General features: G+C 37.5%; 2 protein-coding genes across 3 annotated transcripts; one reads left to right on the top strand and one right to left on the bottom strand.

Annotated features, from left to right (window-relative positions):
- The first annotated feature begins 10 nt into the window (after window positions 1-10).
- Window positions 11-17,388, top strand: LOC580557 (centrosomal protein of 44 kDa). 2 transcript variants are annotated; one of them, XM_011685390.2, is made up of 5 exons: window positions 11-111; window positions 1,659-1,753; window positions 2,794-2,941; window positions 14,728-14,918; window positions 16,543-17,388. In XM_011685390.2, exons 2-4 carry the CDS (start codon window positions 1,665-1,667, stop codon window positions 14,893-14,895), a joined length of 405 nt encoding a protein of 134 aa, XP_011683692.2. In that variant the 5' UTR covers window positions 11-111; window positions 1,659-1,664; the 3' UTR covers window positions 14,896-14,918; window positions 16,543-17,388. The 2 variants fall into 2 exon arrangements, with proteins under 2 accessions (XP_011683692.2, XP_785702.3); XM_780609.5 differs by lacking the exon at window positions 11-111 and adding an exon at window positions 200-509.
- Window positions 4,861-13,843, bottom strand: LOC100892520. The gene is made up of 7 exons (XM_003728199.3): window positions 13,325-13,843; window positions 11,166-11,421; window positions 10,382-10,470; window positions 9,706-9,850; window positions 8,661-9,430; window positions 7,758-7,986; window positions 4,861-6,792 (listed from the first exon to the last, which is right to left on the bottom strand). Exons 2-7 carry the CDS (start codon window positions 11,377-11,379, stop codon window positions 6,635-6,637), a joined length of 1,605 nt encoding a protein of 534 aa, XP_003728247.1. The 5' UTR covers window positions 11,380-11,421; window positions 13,325-13,843; the 3' UTR covers window positions 4,861-6,634.
- Window positions 17,389-18,102: the final 714 nt, after the last annotated feature.

The raw sequence follows: 18,102 nt of genomic DNA, 5'->3' as shown, positions 1-18,102 counted from the left end.
AACAAATTTGGATGGCTCATCACGACCATCTAATTATATAACTAAGTAACGATACCGTGATGACAACCCGGGATTGACGTGGAGCTAAGTAATGGCAATACTTTTGTCAAGGTAAACATGATCAAATATGAATATTCATGTACATTATGTCAATGCTGTTACGAGGTATATCATTGGATGATCGATGGACAGACGGTAAAAGTAAACCAATGGCTATTGCTCTTTCTGAAAGAGTTGAATTTTGGGGGAACCCCCGAGCCCCAGTAAAGCTTATCAGGAGCGCGCGCGCGCCATTTAAACTTCCGTGCAAAGATTTTGTGTAGATCATCAAATCAAATTTGATAGATTAAATGAGCTGCTGCAGTGTGAGCTGAGATCGAGAGCGAGCTTAGAGTGAGTCAGTGAGACGATAACTTGTGTCTGATCTAGAGGCTGGAAGGGAGTGCAGTGGAACTGACGTGTACTGAGCTGATGTTCATTGGATTTACAAGTATAACCACATATTTTGAGTAAGAACTTGATATAGATTGAAATGTAGGCTACACCATGATTGCTGTACGTTGCCCGTTGGATTTTATGAAAAAATGCAAAAAGATAAGAAGATCTAGATTGTCTAGAATAAAATATTGTGAGCAATTGTGAAATAGCTGATCTAATTAGACCCAACTTAGATTTAAGAATAATCAGGCATATAGACTAAATGGCTTTAGATCTAGACCGAATTTTCCGTCGCTTTCGTTTGTTAACCTCTTATTGGGGTAGGGTCGGCTCTAGAGCCGCCGACCCTACCCCAATAAGAGGCTAACGAACGAAAGAGACAGAAAATTCGGTCTAGTATAGACATAGTCTAACATACCATTAAAACCCTTGAAATTTCATAAAGACGCGTTTCATGTTGGCGAACTTGTGCATAATGTTTTTTATTGAAGCAATATGGCCTTGTGTTCTTACTCCTTGGACAAATGAAACTTAATTTTGTTTTTAATGCCGACCGCCTTGCATAAGGCATTTTATAGTTTTCTCTTGTTGTGTGAGGTTACCCCAGAAAACTTGATCAGTAGAGGAGCTGGTCCGAGAATGAGGATCGTCCTCGCAAACGAGGATATCCTCATAAACGCAGACAAAATGCGTTTTAAAAAATAAGAATTGTCTGCATTTTCACGGACGTTTATTTTCAATGGCCTGCTGGCGATGCCAAAAATGGATTTCCCAGGGGAAAATAAGCCTAGTTAGCCGTCTACTTTTATGGGTTGTCCGTCTTAATTCCCAAGGATTTATTGCTCATAATGTGAAGATCTCTGTACAAAGTCAATGTAAAATGCATCAAGAAAATCATCACAGAATCCGTTTTTTTGCATCGCCAATGGGCCGATCAAAAATAAGAAAATGCAGACGATCCTTACTTATGAGGACGCAACGGTCCGCGTTTACAAAGTCGATCCTTGTTTCTGAAGACGATCCTTATTCTTGGACCAGCGCCCCTACTGTTGATAGGCTATACTGAGTCGGAGAATGGTGTAGTCTAAATCGGTCCATCAATTGAATTGCAGGGAGTACACCAGTGTATATTGGGACTAAATTTCCTTATCACCTGATCTTGGTCTTGTTTATAGTAAATCATAAAAATTTGTCTCATTAATATTCTATCATCTGATTAGGTTGTCATGGCAACGGGTGATGTGAAAGGAAACCTGAGGAGCTTACGGACTGAGTTAAAGCATGCAAAATACCCAAAGGACCTCGACTTTATCAGGTAGTGTGTTGTTTATATTTTATATCTCGAAACTGTTGAGAGGGTTAAACAAATTTATTGATTCAGACTGATTTAATGAAATATTGACATTTCTTCTGAAAAGTATTGTCTTAAATTAGATTGGAGACAATATGTATTCCATATTCATGTAAAAGTTCAAATAAAAAACAAAAACAGAACCCTAACAAATTTTTGATAGAAATAAAGCTTGCATTTGAGTTAAAGACTCTTTTGCCTATTTTCCCAGGAATGTCGCATTTAGCAGCAGTTCTATGTACAGTACATATACATGTATCCAATCCATTTTTTGCCATTAAAAGAGTGATTTTGTCATTGCTTCTTTTGTGCCCATACAAAATGAGATTATGAGCAATTTCATTCCTTTGACAGCAAGATATCTTTACCAAATTTTTGAATACCGGTATATATTTTCTATTGGATTTCTGATATATATATATATACGATGTATGCAAGTGAATAGAATTTAGAAAACTACTATTTCAGATTTCAGATTTAAATCATATATGTCTTACAAGTTGCAATTTAATTTTTTTGTTGGTGGTGGTCTTCCAATTTACTCTAGCTGTTCCAGCAGAAAAAAATAGCAATAATTTGTATTTTAATCAATATTTCCTAAAGAATATTGTTTTATAAAGAAAAAGTTTTTCGTACCTGTAATGTGGACATCAATTAGTGCAAATAATGAGATTTGTAACTTGTGTCGAGGGTTCGAATCCCAACACGGCACTGATATCCTTTTGCTAGATATTAACCTGCACTTGCTACTCACCACCCAGGTGTTAAATGGGTACCCGGTAAGATGCGACCGTCATTGTTGGTCAAACAGTTTTTGAGCGTCAAGTAACGCCTGGCTGGAATGCTCCCCAGTGAGTGTAGATTGTGCACACAGTGTGTGCGGGCAAGCACTGAATCCAATGATCGAGGTAATAGTATATTTGTAAAGCGCTTAGAGACATTTGTGATAAGTGCTATATAAAAACTAAATATTATTATTATTATTATTATTATTATTATTTTAGCCTTGCACGAGGTGCCCCAAAAGAGTTCCTTCCAATCATGCACTACATGTTGTGTGATTATTCAAGGCCAGTCACCCATCTGATTCTGGAGAGCAACCTAGAACTTGCAGCCAAGACTGATCAGAAGTTCATGGAGGCCGTGTACAAGGTATGTCTGATAAAAACCAGATTTTTTTCTTTTTTCTTCCTGATTTTTTTTAAATATTTTTTTTTAATCCCAATTTTCCCCTTATTTTCTCTATTCTTCCCTATTTTTCCCCATTTTTTCTTACTCAAAAAGGGGGGGGGGGGATGTTGTTAGATGCCATTTTCCCCCTTGAATCCTCTCTTTTTTCGTTTTACTCAAGGGAGGCGTGGTTAAATAAACCCCCCTTTTTTTTTAGTGCTCACTATCACCCCTGAACTGGAAAATCTTTTCTGATTTTCATTTTATACCATTTCCTTTTCATTCCGCCTACGGTACTCCTAGATTTACTTTGTCTTTGATTTTAAAAAAGAATCATAGATGATGATGTTTAAGCTTATCAACACTAGTGTGGCTAGGAGGGATTAGACCACACAGTGAGGTCACTGACAGGTGGCTATCTCATCAACTCAGCTCTCATATAACATAAGAAATAGAGGATCATGGGAGACCAACAGGCACCGATTGGGGAAGTTTTCTATATAGAGGGAGCCAGTAGCTACAACTACAAGTAGGACAGTGGGCTTTAACTGAGTGCTTTTAATTAGCCTTGATTAGAATGAGAATATGTTAATATGGTAAAGTGCTTTTATCAAAGTGATTTCATCAAAGTGCTGCTTCTTTCCAGTAGGCTATCAAGTGAAAATGTTTGAAATGACAGAAAAGTTGTAAGGCGTGCAATGAGAATGAAAATATATATTGACCTTTCGTATAATTCTATTCCCTTCTCTTTCTCTGCGACTCTGTGCTTACTTTTATTAATGCACATACAGTGTATAAATGATATGGATCTCTCTCACAAAATAAATATACAAATGTTATTTTCAATTTCAAAATTTGTGTTTATTTACAAAACTCAGTTGCAAAATATAGATTTGTAACAATTAAAGTTTTAAAAAACAACCACTTTCATGTACATCTACGTATGATACATTAACATTACTGATACTTTCTTTTCAAAAGCTGAACGCATTTTACAGAAAAGCACATAATGGTATTTTAAAAAGCTTAATGTCAAATACTTTATGTTCATGTCTACTAAAATGCCCTTTGCTGTATGGATCTCGTAATCGTTAATGATGCAAATAGTTGCTTTGACCTTTAACCTTTATCACAACCTGGCAGTGGCATTCACTATGAACATGACAAACGAAGAAAGCGGACAAAATATACAGTTCCTCAGGTGGACAAAGGAACATCCCTTCACTGCTATTATATAAAAAGGTGACTATGCATGTGACACCTGTTCTACACATTTTTAAATAATAGCAGTGAAGGGATGTTCCTTTTTGCACCTGAGGAACTGTATATTTTGTCCGCTTTCATTGTCAGTCATGTTGATAGTGATTGAAGTGTATTTATAAATTATCAGGAATTTGGATAAAGGTTTTAAGATGTTAACCATCTTTAATTCATCCCCTCCTTTAATTCACCCCCTCTCATGTCCACATTTTATGTGCTTGTATTTATTGTGCATTGTCAAATACATATATTTTTTTATCAATGCTTTTTATCAACTTTTTATGCTAGAAAATATTGGTCTACATATTTGTGTTTTACTGTTTGAGTGGACTTAAAGTTTGAATTAAATTGATGAAAGAGTAACAAAAGGTCTAAATTACTTCCCATTTTTACTGACTCTTGTGATGTAAAGAAATAGACAGTACTGGATGGTTAGGTCCATACAGTTTTCCTCTCGTTATGTACAGGTTTGAAGGCTTAAAAGAACTTGACGACAAGTTGACAACAAAATGGATTGGCTTTCAAACAGCCTCCCCATATGATTAACCTTTACAGAAGTTGACACTTGGCAACCACATGGATAAAGGGCAGTGCTTCATGAAACCGTCAAACAATACAAGTTCTATTCAAACTATGTTTCAGTGGGATGTCATGAAACGATGCACAGCATTTGAAAATAACTTCTGCACCAATTGATGAAATAGCACTTCGGGTTCACTTCTGATCGCAATATTCACATTTATAAAAAGAGTAGTTCATGTATCAATAGGCTAAGTTCTAAACAACATCAGCCTTTGTGCTGTACATGTAATAAATAAAACACCAAAATGGCACAGCTAGCTCATGGCATGGCAGTGAACTGACTACTCTCCAACCAAACAATCTATCCTCCTACAGCATGATCAGAACTACTGCAGTGTTGTACACATTGGCAGTAACAGTGGACAATTGGTTAGGTAGCTTATTTGATTATGGTTAGTCGAGTGAATTTTCATAAATTTGAGCAGTACATAATAAGTTTAATCTAGAACTCTGGTTAGAACAGATAATGAACATTTACAAAGTCAAGCATGATTAAATGAAATGTTTAAGACTGAATAAATGATGGAGCTGCCAAACAAAATGAGTTGTTTGACTTGATTGCATGATGAGCATTACAGAAATTATTATAATTTGTAGGTTTATTTGTAATTTTTTTGTTTAATTAGAATTGTTTGTCACTGCATTTTGTTTGTTATTAGCGCTTAGAGACTTTGGTGGAAAGCGCTTTACAGGCACCATTTTTATTATTACTCATTTATTATTACACTAAGACATAGTTCCAGACTCCATGTTTATCATGCTTTTCAGCTACAAATTTTGTAAAACTGGTCAGATTAACCCATCAACCTCAACATGAACACATTGTACAAGTACATGTACCTGTACATGTAAATGCATCATCTCAATACAGATACATGACGGCCATACTGCCTTTATTTCTTATGCAGTTTCACAAACTCAAACAAGTTAAATCTGTACAGATTATCTTTTCTCTGATTCCTTTGATTGTCCTACGAACAAGTGCTCTTGCATGAACCTGATGACAGCTAAATTCTCTCAGTCCCATAGACTCTATACAGGATCAAAACGGTTCCTGTATGCAATGGGTTAAATGTTCCTCACACAGTTGCATATATTACAGGTTTCTCTTAGAGTGACCTATGGCGCAGTCCTCTCCATTTCCATGTGGCATTCTGGAGTTTTTTGTTCCGGACTGTCCTACGAACATCTTTCTCTGACCCCTTGTATTTTTCGAAATTCAGGAATTTGAATGTTTCTCAGACATCTACAGTAATACTGATCTCTCTTAGAGTAACCCATGATGCAATCCTCTCTGCTTCCATGTGGCATTCTGGAGTTGTTTATTTAAGGACTGTAAACTGAAGCAGACGTCACTGTCTAAACTACATTCGTCCTCAGGGTAGTAATAGGGACACAATCCATGAAGATACAACGCTGAGTACTGGATTAGTCTCAGACCCAATGTCATGCCTGAACGCAATGACTTTGGTTTCAAATCAAAGGAGTGAAGATTAGCAACAAAAGTATCAAAAGAAGGGCTGGCATAATCTGTCTCTCCAGTGAAAGGCTTGGTTGGATAGATAGTCTGAAAGGGTCCAACGGGCTGGATTGAAGATGATGATGATGAATAGCTGTATGTAGAAGTCCAATGTAGAAATTGAGTACTCTGGAACAAAATCACAACCAAAATCAAGCAAAAATTGAAGGAGATTGCAAACTTCTTCGTTACAGCTGTATCCATAGTTTTTGTCTATGGGATATTCCCTTCCATCTGATATAAAAATCACTCGATGAAATTGACAATTCAAGTGTGAAAATCAGGAAAAAGGGGAGAGCCTGTGAGAGCAACCATCAGGCGCTGCACAGCACTACTCTGCTTCCTCTCTGCTTCCATGTGGCATTCTTGAGTTGCTTGTTCCGGACTGTCTTGCGAATATCCATAAGCTTTTGACTCATGACCTGTTTGACTTTGAAAGGTGAAGCTGCAGGGAAGCGCTTCTGAACAGCAGCTGGAAAAAACAATTCACAAAAATATGGAAAAAATAAGTACCTTCTCTGGCTAGCATAACTCTCTGTTGTCTTTTATTTAAGGTTATGGGATGATCGATTGGCAGTTTGATATTTTTTACTAGCAGTAATTTAGTGCAACTGCATAAACACAAGTGCTTCTCAAATGGGACTGAAAATTAATTATTCCAAACATTGTGATGGTGATTGAAAGAGATAAATGAAAAAGGTGTTTTGTTTTTCCGTTTCTGTTTGAAATGTATGATTGACTACAGGTTATTAATTTTGAGGAAATCATTTTACAGGTGCCACTCTGGTCATATATGAGCAATTCCCTCTCCATTAAGTAATTTACATCGGCACCATCACATTCTGAGAAAATCAAAAGAATTATACTTCTATGCTCTCATGACTTGCTCTGTGGTTAATTTTCCTACACTGTTCAAAATCCCTTTAACCAACCTTAGACCAAACAATGTTTGTAATCCCGCCCCCAACCCTATTGCAAACCAAATGCCAACCATATAAATTCTTGAAATAATGAATTTACAGGGCAAATTCAGAGATGCCAACCTCTTGACACAAAAAAACAGACTGAGTATCTTAAAAAAAAAAAATCAGATTTTGGAGAGAAAAATCAGATTTTCACGAAAACTTGACACTACCACTGGCCCGTCGGCCCCGGGCCAGTAAAATTTCAGAAAAATGTTTTCTCTTTCATTAAAATTTAATGAGAAAATTGTAAAGTTTTTGTTGGGGTTGCAGGGGTTTACTTGTACATGTTTCTATACGATTTGGCTGTTTATTTGTTTGTTTGTTGTTTTTGTTGTTGAAAAAAAGAGATTGTATTTTAAGATTTTAAGATCGTATTTCACTCTTATCATCATACTAAATACGATTTAATCGTACTGGTTGGCATCTCTGCAAATTTGCTGCAGCAATTACCACGTCACCTTACGGTACTTACTTATAATTGCTTGGACTCTCTTTGGGTCTAGAGCTGGGCGTGCTATGGCATTCTCACTGCCCTTTCCCGTGGCCTTGAAGCCGGTAACGGAGCTGGTGCTAAGTTCTTTCATGTTGAATAGGAGCATGACAAGCTTTCTGGTGTACTGGCTGTACCCTTTGGTCCTCTGACACAGTTTGAGATGTTTCCTTGGCAACCAGATGCCCAATCCCGGAACCAGTTCAATCAGCTGATGATTAAATGAAATGATGAGTAAAAATGGACCAATCTCTTAATTTGATAAATAGTTCATGTATTACTTATAATTGTGATGCCTGCAACTAACTTCGTCATATAAACACAGCAATTATTAGAAAAAGAAAACAAATTATAAATGATAAGACAAAGGGAAATGCAAACCAAAGAAAAAAAGTATCCAACAAAAAACAAATAGAGGCAAAACAGAATTTTTATTTTTTTCAAAAGAAAAGAAAACAATGTAGCTTTGTAAAGAAAATGTAAAGAATTCTTGTGGAGTGTCAAAAAAAAAACCCACATACGTACATGTAGATAAGTTTATGATGGGGTTTGGGGTAATTTTAAAGATATTAGGGAGGGGGGATATTGTCCAGTGGATTTATTATCTTGGAGATAGGTGTCTGGGGTTATTTGTCATGGGGGTAGTTGCCCCAGGGCTGTGTTTTGGGGGTTGGGGAGGGGGGCAGCTAGTTGTCCATGGGTTGAACATTTTGTCCTGATATGGTTAAATAAAACTGATTGAAGTTTACAATCTGCTCTGCATGGCAGGCCAACTAGCCAACTACCATAGGCTTGATAAGGAGACCTTTTTAGATGTAAAATCTGTTATAATCTGAAAGATAAATCAACCATAATCATGACTAAGAGCTACATTGTATGTCTCACCTTATCACCATCAACATCATCTAGTTTTAATACGCTTCGTTGAGCTGCACCCTTCATCTGAATAGTGTGTACGCGTTGCTCGGATGTTGTTGGAATGCCTGCGAGATTATTAGCACTTATTGAGGATGTTTGGTCTTTTCCACTTCGTCCAATCCTGAGGCGCTCTGTGATACCATCAGAAATATAGCTAGACTGCCACTGCGGGGTCTTGATCTGCCTCTGTCTCACACCGCTCTTCCGCTGGTTACTCTGAGGTGAAGGCCGCATGTACCCCCGATCTATTTGGTTGATGGAAGCAGTCGTTACAGCTGGCCTGATACCTACAGGGTGTGGCGCTGGTGGTGGTAGTGCTGGAGGTGTTGCTGGTGTTGGCTCGGCTAGTGACTGGACTCTGACGATGTAAGGGTTGTCCAACTCTGACTCTGGTACTCTAGACTGACTGTGGGACGGGGCAGTAGGGGCGGATGAAGTTCGTGGTAGCTGGTGGCTCATGGGGTTCATGGATTGGGTCCGTCTGCTCACGGGTTGTCTCTGAGTCCCTGGTGGTGACATGGAGAACCTTTGTGCTGACATGGTGTGACCATTGGCAACTGGGTTAGAGAGTTGCGGTTGGGAGCTCATGTCCATACTCTGAGGCAAGGATAGAGTTTCAATTATAGGTTGGGATGCTTGACTCGAGGAAGGCTGCTCATCAAGTGATGGTTGAACGATCTGTTTCTGCTGAATGTTGAGTATAGTTGTTTCCAAGATGTTCTTCAGGTCACCCACATCTAATATTCAAAGAAATTAAAAATTGCCTATTAATTTATCCTTATAAATATACATGTATATCTACTTATTTATTTTAACAACATTTGGCTTCAAGATATAATTTTTTGTGTACTGAATTATTTTACACTGTTTGACTGATCTGAAAGATGAAATGGTATTTCAGTTCATCTGGGTATGAATAATTTAGTTGTATATGGTCCAAGCAGTTTCATGTGATCCATGGAGAAACTCTTCTTTTTTTTAAAGTGAATATAATATTTCTGTTCCTTCTTACCGACTGCTTTGGTGAGCTTTGTTCTAAGTGCTTCATTCTCTCTTCTGACCTTGTGATTCTCCTCCAGCAAGGTGAGCATCTCTTTCTCCACCTCCCATGGTGGAGGCCTGGAGCAGGACTGCTTCCTCAGGGTCAGATGGTTTGGCTGAATGGGAGGAAGGGTTCAAAGGTCAGAGGTCAGACCTTGTCACTGCAAGCAAGCTAGATTATTCAAGCATGCATGTTTACAACACAAAAAAACAATCTTCTAGATCACTGGAGAATATGGGGGTATAGTGGAAGAATTAGCTCCTTTGAACTTCAACTGGCATTTCTGAAGAACAAAATTGTTTTAGTGATTTTAAAACAATTTTCTTCTCTTTATAATTGTGCCCCCTTACAGAATCCTTGATCCATCCCCATTTTAGACAAACAATAATACTTCATTGGCCATTAGAAAATATTGGATGAACTTGAAATGATACAAATTACAACCTTCCATACATCTTAAAAATGTTAATCCTACTAAAGATCTAAGCATGAAATTCAAGGAGATGGAGCACCGTTTTCATGGGATTGACACTGCTAGGATCAACATAGCTAATAATCAATCAGCTCGAGTCCCATGTATCTAGAAGTTAAATTGTATAAAAGGTAATATGCCCATTAAAAAAGGCTTAAAAAAAATGTTACTCACCTTTTCATCCTCGATGGTATAGACTGCACTCCCATCCTCACCGCTGTTCATAACTGCCATCATTTCTACTTCCAAGGGAGACTTGTCTCCTATCATAACAAAATAGATAATGTTGTTGCTGTTGGTTGTATATTTTTGGTGTTCGGGCAAATTTGACTATTTATGTCTAGTCTGGTTAATTAGTTGAGGTAGTTGTCTAGTTGAGTCGTTAAAGTCCCTAGCTTGGAAACTCTGTTGGCCTGTTCTTATATATGAGAAACATTTAAAATGCAAGTTGATTATTATTTCAGGTGACTTACAGGATACAGGAATTATATAGCTACCGGTCGAGCTAATAAATTTTCCTTAGTATGGACGTTGTATGAAGGAATGTTGTATAAACGAAAGGTTGTATAGCATGTTGGAGCATCATTTCAAACTAAAACTCAATTAAGTATTTTTGCAGTGTCGTACTGTATAAAAATCGTGTAACTGGGCAGGGCTTTTCATGAACACTTACTGATGATTGGCCTGCAACTGTCACATCAATATATTGACCTCTTCAAAATGGTTTCTTTACAAGATGATATTTCCTAGTGTGACGCTCCTTTCAATATGCAATGATTCTATATACAACGTTTCTTTATACAAGTTCAGTATAAATTTCTGTAAGTCTGAACTGGCTATTAGTGTTGAGATCTTACGTGTATTTCAGTGTGATTGTGTGATAATTTATATGGAGTGACAGGAAGGAGGGGGGGGGGGGCTAGGGGACTTTATCAATAAAAATATGACTATACAGTACCTGCTGATCCAAGAATCTTGCACAAGCGATGCATGGTGCCCACGTTGGTACCATTCCTAAAGCGATACGTTGCCATGGTGATACGTCCATTCTCCAGTGCATAGCGATAGTCCTCCTTGATGTCTTCCAAGCCGATGATGCTGAATTCTTTACCGGTTCCTGGCTCTGTGCAGGGTCCTGGCATCCACTGGACCAAGAAGAATGTGGAGGACATGGTGGTCTAGTTCAGCTCCTTGATCAGCTTTGAGATATTAGTCTAGGAGAGATAAACAAAACAGAAGAACTATATAGTGACCCATATTTTCAAAAGTAGCTAAGAAAATCTACATCCTTAGGTGGGAATTATCACTTAAGGCCTGTCTTTAATTAGCAGAATATTTGGTTTAGAAAATATCCCTAGAAATCTTGGTCTTGTTTCCAAAATCCCGCTATTAATTAAAGGAAATATTGTGCTAATTGCGCCTGTCAGAGCTAGTTTGTGATGAGCGTACATGTATCAGTCTGGTCTGGTAGAAATGCAATTTCGAGCTTCGGGATAATATCCTGATTCTGAAAATAGTGGGTTATTTGGCAAACTCAAGCTGATGAAGAGAGCTAGGTCTTTTGTATATAGTGAAAAGGCACTTTATAAAGGTTACACTATATACAGTGTATATATTTAGCTAGGCAACTTTCCTACAAAATAATTCTCTCATCAAGATAATTAAAATATTGAATACATATGTATTTATACAAGAGTAATCATTATCCTCTTTTCATTAAATACATTCCTTTTTTTTTTAAAGTGTTGCTGTTTTTTAAAAGTGGCAAATTTACTTAATATGTGCATGGAAACAAAACAAATTGGGGGGGGGGGAGTTGAGTGTATAGAATTTACAGATAGTAATACAGAAAGTGACTGAATTTTAATCTTGTAAAGATCAGTAGCTAAGTTTTTTCTTCTTCATATTTCACATTTTGCCATGATTTTACAAAATAAATGAAACAAATAAACATGAACATATTAACAGTACATCGTATAAATTTGTTTGCATGCAGTAAATTGAAAGTACAAGTGAGATGAAGAGGGGCCATCAGCCTCAGTAATTTGCAACATGGTCTGTTTTGCTTACAATTAGCTAATACCCATATATATTTTATTTGACATAACAAATTTCTATATCAATCTTGTGCCCTTTATCATAAACATTAATGTATCAGTCATGAAAATCTATTGTTATTCACAATGTTGCCACTAGACAATGTTGTATCTATAAGATCTCTTACAAAAACAAATTTGTAAGGTGATATTTTTTATTATTAAATTATGACTGATTGAATGATCGAATTACAATTAATGTGAAGGAGATATACAGTATACTGGTATATATATATATATATATATATATATATATAATTGCAACTTTTTGCAGGGCCCAAATGAAATTTTCTCATAATACCGATCTTCAAGATATAAAATCAAGAAACTAGCTGATAGAGAAGCTAGCTTTGCTCATATGCACACATGCATTTAAAGAGTTTCTGCTTTAATTGTCAGTTTGTGGTCCTAATTAAATTTTCTACATTTTTAATTAAACTTTCACTGACTCTATCACCTCATTTTATGTTTTCAAATCTACATAATTTCTCCCAAAAATGTTGCAGATCGAACAAAAAACTAAAAAATATCTACATGTATAATATATAGCCAATTATATATATTTAGCTAAAGGAATATATGAATGAAGTCAGCAAATGCACATGCAGCTAAATTGATTATTATCAGCTAGTGAAAACCAATTATATCCCAGGGTTAGTTGCAACAGCAAAGTTGCAATTAACAGCAAAACTGTTGTCGACAGAATTCAGCTAGTTGGCATATTGTTGCAGAAACTTTCTGAAAGCTGATGATTTGGTCACTTCAATTTATCCTTACACAATTAGATCACCATACTCTATCAAACTCAAACTTACTGGAAATGTTACCATAATTAGCTGACAAACCACAAGCCACAATGTGATACACCTACCTGCACATCAGCATCAATCACTTTGATACTAGTAGTGTATTTGAACTCTCATTCATGCAATGCATTCAACCTTATACTCCACAATGCCATGCCTGCATGCATACATAAGCATGTGCACCAATTGCATGCACATAAGACTCTATACTTTACCTGTTGGTAATTCTTACTCTGCACAGCTAGGTTTCTGAGCTGTATAGGCCCCAAATGGAAGATCTTGCAGCATTAATGCACCTTGCTTTTAATTTACTAGCTGTTACAGATGATAATTCAAGAGAAAATGCACTATCTGGCAGCTAGCTCAGTGAAAAGTGAGGGGAAATCAGATCTGTACCCTATATACAAAGGAGTCTGATTGTCCTGTCCTGGCATTGCCTTGGAACATTGTACATAGGATGTACTGTGTGTGTATTTGTGTTTGTGACTTGGGTGTTTACAATGTATGCATAGCACATGAGATGGTGCTACTGGCACTGTACTTGTATGGGTACACACACACACACAAAGCAGCCACTGCATGAGTGCATGCCATATGCATATCCCATTATAACTTATGCACTGTGTGTGTGTGTGTGTGTGTAATACATCTTGATCGAGTTTGTACTGGTACTGGTGGGTGCATGTGTGTGACTGTGCACTTGATAGTGGAGCTGTGCATGCATATACACTTATACACTTTTCCCTATAATTTCCCAACCCTCATATGTCTGCACTGTGTATACTGCATTGGGTGAGCTGTTGGGGGGGGGGGGGGGGGGGGGGGGGAGGTGGGGAGGGTAGCTTTTAAGTAAAAACTTCCATATTTCAATAACATATTTGCTCACAGGTATTAAAAATCAAATGCAATCATTTTCATATGGCTTGTAACTGTGCATATTAGTCGTCTTTACACAATTAGAAAGTTCATGAAAAAGAGTGCTGCATGGATCAGGGGCCCAGTTAACAATACGTTGCTTTGTTATAATTATTGAAATATATATATCCTGTCAAATGAAGCTAAGTTGAATTGTGAATGTCACATGCTTATATATTAAAGAAGAAACTTGAGTTCAGCTAGAGTTCAAAATATATATGCAAAAACACATATATAAATTAAACCTCTATTGAAGAAGAATATGAAATTATACATATGAACATGTAGATATGAAATATATTTGGTCATTTATTTCAAATTTAAATGATTGGAATATATATGATATCAGGGCTTAAATAAATCCAAGGCCACCAAGGCCATGGCCGTGGATGCCCCTTTGATTGGCCTTAATTAATGCCCCTCTCATTGGCCTTGGAGATTTTTTGTGCCCTTTCCCATTCTTCTTATTTGTGCTGTAATATAGGAATGTGCCCTACAGAAAAGTGGCCTTGCCCTAAAAATAATGAAATTTAAGACCTGTGATATACATGCATATGTAATATGTATTTCTGAAGAAGTCTGATGAAGGTAAAAGCTTAAAACAGAGATAGCCTGCATGTGTCATCGATCCTTTGCTTGCATCATAATTTCAAACTATATATATATATATACACAAATAGAATATTGCAATTTATCATTGCAGTTATTGAGGGACCTCTTCCACTACGTCCCACGGATCACAGGGCCTCAGTTCTTCAAGAGTGGGTTTGCAGAACACAAGATCCTGCTGACCAGAGACGTGGTCTCCATGGTGCGCAACAAACACAAGCAGCTGACTAGAGCTAGCAAGACAACAGTGAGTGCGCCCTAACACAGGACAAGGTCAGATCCAAGGTCAGTCCCTAGGTCAGGTCAGGTCAGATTATGCATGACTAATTTACAAACGACTTGAATATTAATTAAGTGCCAGATAGGATGCCAAAGTTTTTCCTGATGTTTTAACAAAGTATGACTATATTTGCAATAACCTCAATTAAATTATAGCAAAAAATATACTTTGCATTAAAAATGTTTATTATAATAAGAATGTTAATCTACATCTGCACAGTTCAACTTTAGTTGATGCAGTTAAAAATGAGCATCCCATTTGGCTTTTCATATATAAGTCATTCGTAATTTCATGCGTAACTTTACAAACAGCTTTATGATACACCCCCCAGGTAATTTATAAAAAGTTATGTAGTATGCCATATTTGAGGTCACCATGACGAAAACTCGTCGTTTAAAATTGAAACCCCCATTTGACTTTCACCACTACTAGAGCTGATATTGTGATAAGCCCTAAGTAAACACTAGCGCTGTAATCCACCCCACCGAGACCTTGAGAGAGCAAGAGATAAGCATGATAGAGGGGGAAAGGAAGGGAGAAGGGAGAAAGAGACACATGCAGGGGTTCGCTGCCAGAGTTAAAATTGTTGTTATATCGCCAATTATGGGTCATTTTGCTTCGTTCAAACTTTCATTTTTGTCTTCATCTAAATTATTAGTGACTTTAGGACATGAAAATATCTTAAAACAAGTAAAATACTTATTTCCTACTTCTCATTTCCTTTCAGGAAGAGCCCCAGTAAGAGCTTAATTGTTACACTATTATAACGTAAGATGATGAAGTGTCCGGCTGCAATCCAATATCTTAATCTCTCACTCAGAGCCTCAAGGCTCTCTCAAAGTTTTAATGAGAGAAACGAAACTGGGGTAGTGACACCCCACCAGATTACATTGACTGTGTTATAGTGGTGGGGTATAGTTTTAACGAGAGCTTTTCGTAATGACATACAAGGTCAGATAAATATAACATATTCATACCCCTTGTAAATCTGATGTTTTTTTTCTTTTTCATATGTCAAAAATAAAAGTGACTGGTTGAATTAGGGCATTTGTGGAATAATTTGAGATGTAAGCTTTGATATATGTAACATTCTCAGGAAAAAATGAATCAGGACAAATTAATTGTTCACATTCTTTAAAAATTACAAAACCTGGTAAAGGTATGAATAATATAGTTGTAAACTATACATGTATGGTACTGTAGTGGGTCGGAAAACACAAGGTAGGTATTACAGGTGCAGATGTAGGATCATCTACAAGATTGGGTAGTGGTTCAGATATGTTGTCAGATACGAGGTCACAAAGTCAGGAAATAGGATGAATGACATGTTAGCTCTGTGATATAGGTCACAAATTCATATGCAAGGTCACATTCAATAATATTAGATTTATTAATATAAGGTTATAATGGGTGTTTTTCAAGCACCATGGTTTGGTCATAATTCAGGTCGAGGGTCAGATACAAAGTTAGATACTAAGTCAGGTATTGGGTCAAGTACAAGGTCGGAAACAAGGCCAGGTTATGTCACATGTCAGATTATATATCACAAGTGAATACAAGGAATAAAGGTAACTAGAATGACCCTCTTCTTTCTTCATGTTCTTCAACAGTTTTTCTGACCTCTTACAGATGGGAATTTCTAAACGTGATAGCACTGGTTACTCATCTTCTAGAGACAGTGAAGAACAAGAGGACCAGCTAGAGACCGTCTTGGAAGAGAAATCTATTTTCAAGTACCGGTAGTCGGAAAAAGACGTCAACGTCCAAGTGTCACCTGAAATAGACGATAGTATTGGGTCATATACAAGACTACGCATCTTCTACGTGGCCTGACACAGGCCAAACGGGTGGCCTATAATACGACTACGGATGACACCACCACAGCAATCACGTGCGTGCAACATACGCGAAACCGAAGCGTGAGGAGAACTTTGCGAACACTGACCATGTAGGGATTAAGACGCTGACTACCGTTAATCAAGTCCATTCGTTTATGTGCAGTTGTCCAACAGAAGACGTAGATGGCGTTAACCAGTATTTGCCAAGCTACACCCCCTTTAACTCTTGGAACCGGCCCATTCAGACACAGCGTGGTAAACCTCAAAAACTAAATTGCTCACTGCTCCCATGTATTTCTTTTCGCCGATGTATTGTGAAATACAGAAATGTGAAGAGCAAGTGTATTAAGCTTAAATCTCATTTTAATTTGCTGCAGAATGTTGTTATGTCTGAATAGGCCATTATATGATGCTAGAGGTACTGGCTGGTATTCATCTACATTGAAGCAGATTAAGTCGGTCGGTCGAGTTGATCCATTGATGTATGCATAATTCTGTACTGAAATGATAATGACTGAAATTGTGTATTGATGTTGTTGTTTTCGGCTACATTTCATGACATAGCCATTTTGATTCAATTACCAGAACATTATACCCCGTTCTCACTCACTTCGTTGGAGCGCTCTGGAGCGCTCTAACCAAGTTCTTAGGTGAGTGAGAACGCTCAAAGTGGTCCAGGAAGCGGACTTCTGGACCGCTCCAGAAGTCCACCTTCCGAGGTGGTCTTGAGGAGCGGGTCTTATTAAGAGCGCTCCAGAGCGCTCTAACGTGCAATGTGAACGGAAAGCGTACTTTGAACGGAAGTGAGCTCGTGACCTTCGGTGCGAAACATGTAGTACAGTACATACGGATTGTATTCCGCGCGCGAAAAAATTGACCCGCCTACCTGAGCTGCCATAGCAACAAGACCACTTTGACTCGTGGAGCGGTTTGAGCCATAAAAACTGCTCGGAGTGTGAACGCTCGCAAACCGTTCCTCAAGACCCGTTCCTCTGGAGCGGTCTAACTAAGACCACTTTCAAAGTGAGTGAGAATGGGGTCAAAATCAGTATATCCTTTACATGTATGTTGTTATACCGCAATACAAAAGGGTTTCCATTCCCCATTATGATCTATAAAATAATAGTTTTTCTTTCAATAATGAATTATCAAAAAATGTAAGTTCTGTAGATTTGTGACCGTGATTCGTATGTCGCTCGAGAGACCAATGCCAGTAAGTGAGAGCAAACAGTGGCATGAAAGGCCTGCCATAGTTAAGTCCAACTTAAATTCGATCTCAGTCTTTGTGAAACACCTCGCAGGCTTGTAGTTTATGTTTTGACTTGAAATAGTTTATGTTTTGAAACTTGTA

This window comes from Strongylocentrotus purpuratus, unplaced genomic scaffold (assembly GCF_000002235.5).
Source record: "Strongylocentrotus purpuratus isolate Spur 01 unplaced genomic scaffold, Spur_5.0 spur5_scaffold_11, whole genome shotgun sequence".
Taxonomy (NCBI): domain Eukaryota; kingdom Metazoa; phylum Echinodermata; class Echinoidea; order Camarodonta; family Strongylocentrotidae; genus Strongylocentrotus; species Strongylocentrotus purpuratus.
The sequence above is the reverse complement of the archived record's forward strand: the minus strand, read 5'-3'. Positions and strand labels throughout refer to the sequence as shown.

What these genes read in the sequence shown, in the direction of transcription:
- LOC580557 (XM_011685390.2), top strand. Translation starts at nt 1,665, where the DNA reads ATGGCAACGGGTGATGTGAAAGGAAACCTGAGGAGCTTACGGACTGAG. An exon ending in AAGGACCTCGACTTTATCAG is followed by an intron (nt 1,754 to 2,793) that starts GTAGTGTGTTGT and finishes TTATTATTTTAG; the next exon opens with CCTTGCACGAGGTGCCCCAA. An exon ending in TCATGGAGGCCGTGTACAAG is followed by an intron (nt 2,942 to 14,727) that starts GTATGTCTGATA and finishes TTATCATTGCAG; the next exon opens with TTATTGAGGGACCTCTTCCA.
- LOC100892520 (XM_003728199.3), bottom strand. Translation starts at nt 11,379, where the DNA reads ATGTCCTCCACATTCTTCTTGGTCCAGTGGATGCCAGGACCCTGCACA. An exon ending in ATACCATCGAGGATGAAAAG is followed by an intron (nt 9,851 to 10,381) that starts GTGAGTAACATT and finishes CCTCCCATTCAG; the next exon opens with CCAAACCATCTGACCCTGAG. An exon ending in ATGATGTTGATGGTGATAAG is followed by an intron (nt 7,987 to 8,660) that starts GTGAGACATACA and finishes TTTAATCATCAG; the next exon opens with CTGATTGAACTGGTTCCGGG.